Raw genomic sequence first — 13,382 nt, forward strand, 5'->3', positions numbered from 1 at the left:
GCGAGCTACACCCTGATCAACACATTATCCCTCATCCCTGAGGTCATAATTGCCTCAGTTAGAAGCAGTCCCTATCCGGCTCCCACCCTGTATGAACAACAGCCAATCGTTCATGTAGTTTGAAATGTCAGCTCTGTTTTGTGTGTCAGCTCTGCATGTTTTTTTTACCACTGTGCCTCCTGAGCGCCTACTAAAAAAAAACCAAAAAACCCCAAAACAAACCATATCGAGATCATTTCAATTCCATCTAGAAATCTGTTAACTTCATAACCAGACAGACCTCTGTGTACTGACTGCAAAGTGGATCTGACCTAGTTCTACCAGCCACATTTACTTTTAAAGACACACATATCATGATTCCTGGAGCTACACTTCAGACATGCCAAACACTGAGGGATATGCAGAGTAAATTATGAATTCTGAGAGAATGTCAATGCTTGGTCAGAATAATATTCCTGCTTCAGCTTTAATAATTCAGCAATACATCATTTGTCACAGAGTGAGAAATGTTCTGCGTTTAGCATATTATTTCTATGCAAAGATTAATACAATAAACACTGATGAGCCACAACATTAGGGCCACATGTCAAATATACTGTCAAAACACTTCTGACCTGCTGAGACATGGACTTCCTATGGCATGTAAAGAAGTCTTGTGGTATCTGGATACCCAGGATATAAGGGCGCATTCACACGAGAAGCATTTTGCGCTTCGTTCACTGTGAGCCTCAGCGCAAACTGCCGCTTTGTTCAGCACTTGGCTTAAGTGGTGCGGTAAAACGCCATTAAAGTTTGAATATGAGATGAATCTGCATTTGTGTGGATTAACCGTCATATTCACTCTGAAAGCTTTACATACATCTATGTGTAGCTGTATTTTCCTCACTGTTTCACTTTTTTCCCCCAATTTTTATTCCCCAGTCTAGTCGTGTCCAATTCCCCTGATTGCGTCCTCTATACTGATTCGACCCTTCACCACTGACTAAGGACGCCTCTCAACTGACATGCGCCCCCTCCGGCACGTAGTCAGTACAGACTGCATTTTTCACCTGCACGAGTCGAGTTCATATACTTGACAGGCACTGTGCACGGAGGGCCACACCCCCATCAGCATTATTCCTCAGCCCTGTGCAGGTGCCATCAGTCAGCCAGCAGGGGCCGCAGTCGCACCAGTTATGAGGACCTATGATCCGACTTTTTACCCCTAACCCTGAACAACAGCCAATCGTTGTTCATACTGCCGCACAGCCCAGTCGGAAGGCAGAGCTGAGGTTCCATACGATGTATTCGAAACCCCAACTCTGGTGAGCTAGCGTACTTTTAAACTTGTGTTATTGCTTGTGGTGCTGAGAAATTGTGAAAATCAGCTTTTCTGAGAGAGTATAAAACGCTTATTGTTAAAAAATCTTAATGTGGTTTACTGTTTTATCTTAATTATTACTGATCATAAGTCCTCTAAACTAATGGAATTCTTCGGTCGTTGTTTTAATAAAATAAGTCACGTTAAGCTTTGTTCAGACCACCTCGCTTTAACTACGTCATATCAAACAGTTCGTCTCATTGGAGGCGCTCTGAAATGGTCAGTGGCAAACTGGGTCGATCAAGTTCAATCAGGTTAAGTGCAAACAACAAGCCCAACACGGCAAAAGTGCGCGGTGCGCAACGTTTAGGGAAACGCAGCAGCAAGATAATCAGCACTGCCACACTCCATAGGAAACAACAGCACAGGGGGTGCAAGAGTGGCTCATCCAACAGTGAATCCTGATGTCATCTCTTCCACTGCTAAATAATGCACAGCTGCCTGGCCAACCAAATGATCTTGGAGAAAACAGCATTTGTTGACCCAGTAGCCCTCCTTACATTGCTCTAATGTCCACTTCTGATACCTGTGTGCCCACTGTACATGCTGTCAACACTGTACAGGTGTTAGGAAAGAAGAGAAAAGGAAGACAAGGAAGAGATAGCTGTAACAGCCAGCAGCATGTGCCAACTCAAGTTCTCAAAAATCGAATAAGAAGAGAAAACTTGCAGTGGGTACACAAGGAAACAGAGATAGTGGAACCAGCCACTCCACCTGCTGACACTACTTGAAATCAGTGTGGATTCCTGTGTGTGATCCACTTACAAAATGCTGTGACATTGACCCCAGAGGCGGCTCCGAGGGTGGGTTCTACATGATGACAGAAAGAGCAGGAGCCAAAATAGTGACACATGGCCGGCTAAGTTTCCCAGAATGAATATAAAGAATGCTGATGTATGCGCCATCGGAAAAGCCGGGCTGGTGCGAGCCTGGCACAACACCCTCAGCGAGGGAGGAAAAGCAGGTAAGCAGGAAGACCACATTGATTTGTGCCTGAATGAGGCCCAGCTTGACAATATCATCTTTGAGAGTGGATATAAGAGAACATCAGAGCTACCTAACAAGATCACAAAGCATCATTACACATGCCGGCTACAGCTCTGACTGCAGGATTATCTTTCTCCTGGGTTACACTTATCACACTCCAGCTGGAGACTGCAATGCTGTGATGTTTCTGTAACCACCGTGGCAGGATTTCAGCAAATGATGCAACTTTAACCCTAAAACATTGATTAAAAATTTCCCTCTTTTACAGTATAGGATACATTTAAAAAGAATAAAATACCAGGATCTATGAATATAGGGCTGAAACGATTCCTCAAGAAACCCGAGTAATTCAATTACTAAGAAATCATTGATGCAAATTTTTTGCATAGATGCGTCGTTTAATCCATAAAACTATATACAGCTCATGGTGTTTCTCACGGATGACTTTTACTTTTGCACAACGCGTTCACGCTGTGGTCAGGTGACGTGAAGAAACCGAGGGCTGTGTCCGAAATCTCATACATAAACAGTACTTAACAGGACTTAAACCTGCTACTTTTCGCGTACAGTTCAATGAATACTACGTATTTGGACATACTTGCCGCTCCTGCGTACTGTTCAGTATGAAAGTATGCGATTTAGGACTCAGCCAATATTTGATAGCGCGGACTGCAAAATGGAGAGAGAGAGAAAATAGCGAGGGGTGAACAGAGGAGACTGGACAGAGAAAACCACAGAAAGTCTGAGATCATTTTAAGCTGGAAAAATCTAAACTCGGCACAACATCAACACCATCAGAGCGTCTTGTTATTACGTTTACTTTTCTTCATTGCAACCACCACATGCTTTTTTGAAGGCTTAGGCAAACACACATGTACACGCACACAAACGCCAAATCTACCTCATCTAGGAGATACAATCCTGACAGAACTTTTTTTTGCCTCCTACAAACGCCACAAAGCCTCCCAACTAAATATTAAATCTTTATGTTCTGCGTGAGCTGTAGCTGAAACTTAGTTCTGAAAGCTGCACAAATTAGAGGCAATGTTTATGTATTATTGTTTATTATTATTAAGCTTTAGAGGTTGTGCTGAAACTGTTAAGTGACTAGAGCAGTATAAAGAGAGGCCACAGTTACATACACTGCTGCAAGAACCCACAATCATAATAATAAATTCTCCAATCCAGTCAAATGTAATCTTTGTCTTCCGTGATCTTCCGTGAGCATGATCTAGCACTCTGTCTGTCTGTCTGTCTGTCTGTCTGTCTATCTATCTATCTATCTATCTATCTATCTATCTATCTATCTATCTATCTATCTATCTATCTATCTATCTATCTATCTATCTATCTATCTATCTATCTATCTATCTATCTATCAGCTGACCTTAGAAATTGACCTTATAAATTTCATTCCACTAACTGAATGCTAGTGCAGAGAAGAGTCTTGATGCCTGTCTACCTTGAAGGGTATAAGGTACAGAACCAAGTTTGATAGATGCAATAAGGTGGGTCAGGTTTGGTCTTTTTTGGCTTTTTAGGCAAACATTATTGTTTTAAATGAAATGTGGGCAGCTAAAGTAGACCAGTGGAGGTGGTGTAGCAGTGGGGCAATGTAGCAGAGTTTGGATAAACATCATGTTGCTACATTTTGCATCAGGCCTGATGATGGACATGAGAAGATCTGCTAATGAGGCACTGCTCTGAACAATAATCTGAGTTGCTTTCATAGAGAGGAATAACTGAATCCTCTTGATTTATAAAAGTAAGAATCAACATGAGCCTTGAAGAAGAGATGGCTATTCAGCTGAGTTTTATATTAGACTGCACTCTGCACTAGGATACTTCATTCATTCATTTCATCTTTCTAAGGGTAAAAGCAGGTTCAATTTCCAGGAACAATTGGACACAAGACAGAAATACAATCTGGAGTGCCAACAAACCATTGCTGGACAAACACTTACACACGTACATATAGTAAAAAGCAGGCTAGGTGGTTAGTTACACAAGCGCAAGGCATCCTATGTAGCATGACATAATTTTTTTTTTTTTTTTTTTTTTTTAATAAATACAATTAAAAGAGAAAAGGGGTTGCTAAAAACCCAAAGAGGCAACAAACAGGGCAGGAATACCCTAAACAGGGTGCCAATCCTTTGCAGGGATTCGGCCCCTCTTCCTATTACGGACATGGCCAACTGTGTCTGATACCACCATTGAGATCTGAGCTATTGGCTCAAAGTTGTGAGAATGAATAGGTCACAACAGTTAAGTATACATAATAAAATGGTCAGTTTGTGCATTCAAAATACATCTTGGTAATAAAGTGGCAATGTCTGTAAATACTGCACGTGTACATTTCTATCAGTGTGGTGTGAGAACAATACCTAAAGCTACTCTAGCTGCTGATGCATCATAGTTGATCCAGAAGGAGACCCAGGACAGGATGGTGATCAGAATGGAGGGCATGTAGGTCTGCAGGATGAAATAACCAATATTCCTTTTCAGTTTGAAGCTCAGGGACAGTCGTGGATATGCACCTGTTGGGGACAAAGTCAAAAAGTGAGTGAGAGATAGACAGAGCTGAAGAGACGCAAAACAGACAGGCTATTTATTTTGACGGGTGTGAAGCCATACTTTATGTTTTGTTTTAGTTTCTATGGCAATGGCGGTGCGGATTGCCTCTGTCTCTACGGCAACAGGCATCCGTGGTGGAATAAATTGTGATTTGTTGTAGCTCAGCCTTGAAAGCTGGCACCACAATGGAGAGAAAAAACCCCCCCTGAACTTCTCAGCAAAGGTGTTTAAAGCTGATTTAATGGTACATCAAATTGCCCAGGTACCTGCACAAGGTACACGTTGAGATACAATGTCCAAGGCCATTCAATACTACAGAGGCTGAAAAACATATCGGCAGCTGTGTGGTGTGCTGCCCAATAAGATCGGCGCTGCTGCTTCTTTTTCCACATGGATTTACAATGTACGTAGTAGAAGTGCGGCTCTCATACTCAGTATGCAAAGTATGAAAGTACGCAAAGCCTAGTTCTGTTCAGCATTCGTTTCAAACGCTGTTCACACATCAAACAGCTCACATGCAGACGGCGCACACCCACGTTCCACTCAGAATTAGGACAAAGCTTGTTTCTTTGATGTGAGCATTCCTTCATGTGATATTTCAGGAAAATCTTTGATGCACTTTCTGGATTTTGATTCCTTTCTCCGCAATGAGGCCAAGTTTTACTCCACGCCCCAATATCCTCCCTCTCATGAGCTCAGTAACACCCAGGATACTTTTTGATTCCCCTCCAATATGTGCAAAGGCTGGTAAATCTTGTTCTATGTGTCATTAATTCAGGAGTAGGAATAATCATTACTGCACTGCTTGTGTGAGTGGTTCAGCTCTAGAGGGGAATAATTTATGCAGCGAGTCCTCCGTCTCATGAATATATGATGCCTTGGATCAAGTGCTTCTCCTCTTCTTTTCCTTTTCAACAGCTTGAAAAAACAGAGGTAATTGGCCCCACGTTGTCAATGGCCTAAATTAATGTTTATATGACAAGGCATGATGCAAAGCCAGTAATTAGCTCTGCCTCTAAAAGAAGCGATCCATGAGAGAGTATGGCCACAAACCCCCAGAAACAAATAACACCCTCGTATTGTGACACTCAGAGATATGCACCACTATGCAGTGTGAAGCTTATGGAGAAGCAGCTTTGCTTGGTATAACAGAGGCCAGAGGTTTAACAAAGTGAGCAAACTAAACAGCTGAACCATTTACAATAGCCAATCACAAAGGTCTCTGACCTCAAAAGTGTGGTGCAATCCATTTGTTTAAGTGAATTATTTAAATCTATTTTCAGTTCTAGCATCTTATGCAGACAGGATTTAGATTTCTAAGTAAATTATTACAGAGCAAAGATGCCACAGTTCAGTTAAACATAAAGATGCTGTTTTTTGATCAGCTATTTGTTTCCTCTGCTTATTAACAGCATCATCATTATTTTTTACAAAGTGAAGAATAATATTGACATTTTAAAGATGTTCTTAAACAATACCACTTCCTTCTCATTATTTATTACAATCCCTGGTTTCAGAAAAGTTGAGACATTTTGTAAAATGCAATAAAAACAAAATAGACAGGGTGGCTCAGTGGGTGGCACTGTCGTCTCACTGCAAGAAGGTCCTTGGTTCAATCCCCAGGTGGGGTGGTCTGGGTCCTTTCTGTGTGGAGTTTGTATATTCTTCCCGTGTCTGTGTGGGTTTCGTCCAGGAGCTCTGGTTTCCTCCCACAGTCCAAAGACGTGCGAGTGAGGCGAATTGGAGATACAAAATTGTCCATGACTGTGTTTGACATTAAACTTGTGAACTGATGAACCTTGTGTGTTAGTAATTACTGTTTTTATCATTAATGTAACCAAGAGTGTAAAACATGACAGGGGAGGGGGTGCTGGAGCCTATCCCATTTTTCAATGGGCGCAAGGCACACAGTAACACCCTGGACGGGGCGCCAGTCCATCGCAAGGCAGACACATACACCTATACACACCCATTCACCTATAGGGCAATTCAGTGTCTCCAATTAACCTGCCTGCATGTTTTTGGACTGTGGGAGGAAACCGGAGCTCTCAGAGGAAATCCACACAGACATGCGGAGAAAGGACTGGGACCGCCCCGCCTGGGGATCGAACCCAGGACCTTCTTGCTGTGAGGCAACAGTGCTACCCACCGAGCCACTGTGCCGCCCCCGTTCAAATAATATAAATACATAAATAAATAATTATTTCAAACTGTACCTCATTCACTGTGGAGTTCAAAAAAACAAACAAATCACAGATTTATGTCTTTATTGCACTTTACAAAATGTCTCAACCTTCACAGAAAGGGTTTTTTTGAGTTGGGAGGTTTTGTGCTTCACTAGTAAAGGAGCAAAACTGAGCAAAATGAAAATGAAATCAACAGTAAACCATCTATCATTAATAAATTAATAATAAATGTAAGAAAAAGCAGTAAAATATTCTACAATGATTCAATGGTTATGGACCATTACTTTTAACAACGTAGCTTTTTTAAAAAGTGTTTTTAAATCTTTACACACAGGGAAACATTGACCATATATTAATATATTTGGTTCAAAATGCCTAAGAAGTACTGCACATTAACTTGCTGAAAACTGGTACTACTTTTATTAGGAGAGGTAGTAAAGCATCACTTTGTAAAACATGCACCACAATCTGTGCATATATATATATATATATGCATGTTCTCCCCGTGTCTGCGTGGGTTTCCTCTGGGTACTCCGGTTTCCTCCCACAGTCCAAAGACATGCAAATGAGGTGAATTTGAGATTAAAAATTGTCCATGACTGTGTTGGATATAACCTTGTGAACTGATGAACCTTGTGTAATGAGTAACTACCGTTCCTGTCATGAATGTAACCAAAGTGTAAAACATGACGTTAAAATCCTAATAAACAAAGCTGATATACATATTACACATTAAATAGGTAATCATATTCCTGCTTGTAATGCCTCACCTGTGGAGAACACAACGTTTCGAGAGACCAGTTTGTAATTCACAATGGAGAACTGAGGAAGTTCAATACGTGTCACACCAGTTACTGCTTCGTCTCCTCCTTTCCAGTAGAACTCAATATCATCAGTGGTGTAGCCGTCTGCCAAACCAACATATCCATTAGTTACGAGCATGTACACTTACTGTAGATCATTAATACATCACTGTGCTTACAAACATTACATATGACTCTATTTTCTTATACTTATATTTTATACTCTTATACTTGTAGAGCAGCATTTTGTAAACCTGGGGTTGCGACACTTGGGTGGGATACGAGCTAAAAAAATGGGTTGCAGAGAAAAATAATACCAATTAAATAAACAAAATTTAACAGGCACATAAACACAAAATGAACTTGTACATGTATGCCCCTTGTGGAGGCTTTTTATTTACATCCTGTAAACCCTAATGGAACCAGATTGCTACAATTTTTATTAAGTAATTTTGTTTTGTGTTTCGTTTTGATGTGTTACCTGGGTTGTGGTAAAAATCATAGACAAAATGTAGGTTGCTGAGTGTAGAAACAAGGAGGTGGTTGTAATGTTATGGCTGATCAGTGTATAATGCACACAACAGACTTCGTGTAGTGCACTAATTAATTTAATACTATAAATGTCAAACTATTTTTCATTTTACATAACTTGTTTAGTCCTTTATAACCAACATGCTAAACCAAAAGTCTTTAATTATAAGCATTAACCCTTACTTCTTTTTCTATAATTCTTTTGAAATTACTTTTCTTTAACTTCATTACTCTTTAATGCGGCAGCTTATGAAAAATGGTGCAATTATCTTTTTTTGAAACACATTTGCATGTTTTCTTCAGTCATGTTATAGAACATTTCTCAAACGAGTTTTCACTTTTACTTTAATTACAGTAGCTATAAACAGTCGACCCCACTCTCTAGTGTAACCCCAATTCGTAATGGGGGTTGAATAATTTGAATTGCAGCTGTGCATGCGTGTGTGTGTGCATTAAGGAGAGAACACTCACAGCTCTCTATCTCCAGAGTGCAGTTTTGTTCATCAAGCGGATATCGCCTCAAATCCATCATGCAAGCAGCCGTCGTGGTAATTCTGCATCACATAAACAAAAACAGAATGATCAGGTCTATAAAGGAACAGCAGCAGAGCTCACTATTCACTACAAGATGCAGAACTAAACTGGGTTCATGTTTGGACAAACGTACCAGTTTCTTCCTAAGTCCTTTTACATTTTATCCCGGATGCAGTTGCTGCCTTTTTAAGCAATCTTGACTTTCTAAATTGGACGTCAGTGAGCTCTTAAAAAAGATTTAGCAGGCATGGCATTTCTGCAATCTTTTAGTTTACCACTGTCCTTTAGCTGGAAATAATGGCTCGTCCTGGTTGGTGCAGCCGTTTTTCTGGGTTTGAATTTCAGCTGTGTTATTTTTACAATTTATTTAAAACACTGCCTTATCAGAACACAATATATATTTCTGTTATACATCAGTTTATTTCAGGTCAGGTTGAGCCTAGAAAAGTTTTTGGCAATCTGTAAATAACTGAACTATTACAACATCCGCTGTTTTACAAACATCCGAGTTTATGTCACACCCCTTTTGTTATTCTTTGAGGCTTGTGTTATTTATTGCACGTCTACCTTGTGCTGTGCATTAGCCGGAATAACTGATTTTAAATGGAAACCAGTGCAAGCCAGAAGTCCACTGCACCAGCACGTCTGATTACTGTATAACTTCCAAAGTTCAAAATGTTTTTGAAGTAAATCTAGAGCAGTCCACAATTATATTCCTAATATCACATATGTATAAACAGTCAGAGATTTATTAGGTCTATAAAGGAAATCATGTAAATAGAATTAATTTGTGCAAGACCTCCCAAACCACCCCCTTACCTAACCTCTCTAATGTCTTAAATGGTCTTTTTTGTTACAAATACAAGTATATTTTTCCTTAATCTTAAATTATAGAATAGACATTACTGTAATAAACAATAATGAACAACAATACACAGTAGTACTGTACTGTACATAAACACACATCACATTTCAGTACAGTACGTGTGATGTACCATACACCATAATAAATTCTTCTTTTTTTTTAGAAAATGTATCTACCAGAAACAACAACAACTCTCATATTTCTGTAATATCTCCTTATTTCTCCAATTATACAACACAACAAATAGCAATAGATTTGTTCATTTTCATCACTAAGCTTTCTCTGCACATTCTTTGGGGCCATTTTGATATTGAATTTTACAAAATATAAAGAAAACACAGAATAAACACTGCCCGCTGTCTGAATGTTCGCTCACTGTATGTATATATATTAGGGCTGTAGAAGTTAACGCGATAATAACGCATTAACGCGATTTCAATTTAACGCGATTAAAAATAATAGTGCCGTTAACGCAAATTCTAGTTCATGTTGAGACTTGACTGGTAGAACTACAACGCTCGGTTACATTATGTTAACATTATGTTAAAACAAACGTTTTAATGTCGGACTTGCCATTGTTTTTCATTTGCGGTTTGTTAACATAATGTAACCGAGCGTTGTAGTGATGCACTTATAAAGAAATAAATACACGCTATATTCACAAGTTGTCGGGAGCAGAACACTTTTATTAACTTATTCTGTTAAGGTACCAAATACCGGAAAGCTGAGTCAAGCACGTTAGTCCATGCACACCAAAACACACTCACTTCGTGTAGAAACGGCCATCAAACCATTGTCACAATACAACCACAGAAAAGTCTGTTACAATAACTACGCCTTATCCCACCTAAAGCACCGCTGATCTACAATGTTTGCTGATGGAGAAATTCTAACCTACAATCTGACATTTACTGCCTAGTATGTGAGTGAATAAAACTCCCTTACAGTTTTCTCTTGTCCCAGCAGTTTTTAACATCAGTACATTTAGCATAAAATGTGTTCACCATTTTAATTGTAACATTTCACATAAAAATCCTTGTTTTCTATAACATTTACACAGATTTTTTTTTAATGCGATTAATCGCGATTAACTATATGAAATTCTGAGATTAATCGCGATTAAAAATTTTAATCGTTTGACAGCCCTAATATATATATATATATATATATATATATATATATATACATATAGAGAAAGAGAGAGAGAAAGAGAGAGAGAGACGCTCAGAGTCAACTTGTTCGTGATGTCATATGTTTAGCAAATTTCGTTTCGTAATCTGAAATTTGTTCGTACGTTAAGTTGAAAAAGATCGTTTATAACCCAAAATGTTCATATGGTAAACCATTCATAACTCAAAGGGTCCTCTGTATTCACCACAAGATGCAGAACTAAACTGGGTTCATGTTTGGACAAACGTACCAGTTTCTTCCTAAGTCTTTTTACATTTATCCCGGATGCAGTTGCTGCCTTTTTAAGCAATCTTGACTTTCTAAATTGGACATCAGTGAGCTCTTAAAAAAGATTTAGCAGGCATGGCATTTCTGCAATCATTCAGTTTACCACTGTTCCTTAGCTGGAAATAATGGCTCGTCCTGGTTGGTGCAGCCGTCTTTCTGGGTTTGAATCTCAGCTGTGTTATTAGTCAGCCTGACTTCTGCACAGACATGATTGGCAATGTCTGATTGCAGGGAGGTGGCCGAAGCCCTTAAATGGATTGGCACCCTGTCTAGGGTATTCCTGCCTTGTGCTCAGTGTTTCTTTATGAAACCAGACCTGACGTAACTTTGACCAGGATAAAGCAGTTGATGGAAATGATTTTTTTGTTTTTCCTTAATTCCTTTTTGTAATTTTTTTTAAGTTTTGTTTAATGATCTGAAATCTTTCAGTGCAACAAATAAGGAATAACAAAGGCAGTCAGGGGGCAATTACATATTACAATGTAAAGAATTTTTAATCATTAATCAAAGAGCTTTTCATGACCTTCTCACCAAACTGTACCAAAGGCAGCAAACATTCTGCTTTAACTAACAATACACTGATCAGCCATAACATTAAAACCACCTCATTGTTTCTACACTCACTGTCCATTTTATCAGCTCCACTTACCATATAGCAGCACTTTGTAGTTCTACAACTACTGACTGTAGTCCATCTGTTTCTCTGCATGCTTTGTTAGCCCCCTTTCATGCTGTTCTTTAATGGTCAGGCCTCTCCCAGGACCACTACAGAGCAGGTATTATTTGGGTGGTGGATGATTCTCAGCACTGCAGTGACACTGACATGGTGGTGGTGTGTTTGTGTGTTGCGCTGGTATGAGTGGATCAGACACAGCAGCGCTGATGGAGTTTTTAAACAACTCACTGTCACTGCTGGACTGAGTCCACCAACCAAAAATATCCAGCCAACATTGCCCCGTGAGCAGCGTCCTGTGACCACTGATGAAGGTTTAAAAGATGACCAACTCAAACAGCAGCAATAGATGAGCGATCGTCTCTGACTTTACATCTACAAGGTGGACCAACTAGGTCGGAGTGTCTAATAGAGCGGACAGTGAGTGGACATGGTATTTAAAAACTCCACTCATACCAGCACAACACACACTAACACACCACCACCATGTCAGTGTCACTGCAGTGCTGAGAACGATCCACCACCTAAATAATACCTGCTCTGTGGTGGTCCGGAGAGAGTCCTGACCATTGAAGAACAGCATTTAAGGGGGCTAACAAAGTATGGCTGATCTGTGTATTTCATGCTGAAGTGACAGAGAAAAAAATAGAGTTTTAAGACAGTAGAATGAATGAATCCAGCAATCGTCCAAAGACCCACTTTAACACCAGTATAGCTTTAGTGTGCACTACAGGGCCATGCCTCAACTCTTCCATAATGCAATTTAGAGAAGAACTAGACTGCTATGTATATACTTCAGCAGAACTGAACCACAGCAAGCCATTTTCGCAATAAGCTATGCTACTGTGGTATGTACACTTAATGGTGGTATAGAAAGGCATTTCAGTCTGCTTTGGGTTTTCTTATTCACTGTAGTTTGTGCTTGCATATGATGAGCCAGTTAATGAATCTGTTTTTTGACCCCCACCAGGACCAGATGTATTCAGGTATAGGTTTAGTCTAAGTAACTGATGAACCATTAGCATTGTTTACAACACCTCTCACAGCATGCTGCACACTTGAGAATCTACCACAGTCAAAAGATCCAACACACAAAGTTCCAGCTTTTACCTCCATTTTACCTCTGGCTAAAATGGCTTTTCTATAGGATGCAGATTTACTAGGTTAAAAAAAAAATCTAAATTAAAAACCCTAAAAAAAAGTTGGGACAGTACATGAACAGCTTTTGAAAATAAAAAGTTGGAGCATTCGGGTGACCCAGTGGTCTTAAAATGGGTTTGAGTCTAAGCTGTGCCACTGGCCTGATTTAAGTGCTCTACAGTCATGACTGGCTGTGTCTGTCTGCATGCTGCTATAGTAATAAATAAAAACAGAACAAAGACAATATTTCATGCTTTACCTCAATTACTTT

At 39.7% G+C, this 13,382-nt stretch overlaps 1 protein-coding gene across 1 annotated transcript in view; it reads right to left on the minus strand.

Annotated features, from left to right (window-relative positions):
* Positions 1-13,382, minus strand: part of gabrb3 (gamma-aminobutyric acid type A receptor subunit beta3) — a 31,687-nt gene that overhangs the window by 9,533 nt on the left and 8,772 nt on the right. Inside the window, exons 2-4 of the mRNA XM_062997967.1 lie at positions 8,913-8,995; positions 7,878-8,015; positions 4,732-4,884 (exon numbers count right to left, since the gene is read on the minus strand). Coding sequence (XP_062854037.1) covers positions 4,732-4,884; positions 7,878-8,015; positions 8,913-8,995 — 374 coding nt within the window. The remainder of the gene's footprint in view (positions 1-4,731; positions 4,885-7,877; positions 8,016-8,912; positions 8,996-13,382) is intronic.

The sequence above is a fragment of the Trichomycterus rosablanca genome, chromosome 6, assembly GCF_030014385.1.
Source record: "Trichomycterus rosablanca isolate fTriRos1 chromosome 6, fTriRos1.hap1, whole genome shotgun sequence".
Lineage (NCBI taxonomy): Eukaryota > Metazoa > Chordata > Actinopteri > Siluriformes > Trichomycteridae > Trichomycterus > Trichomycterus rosablanca.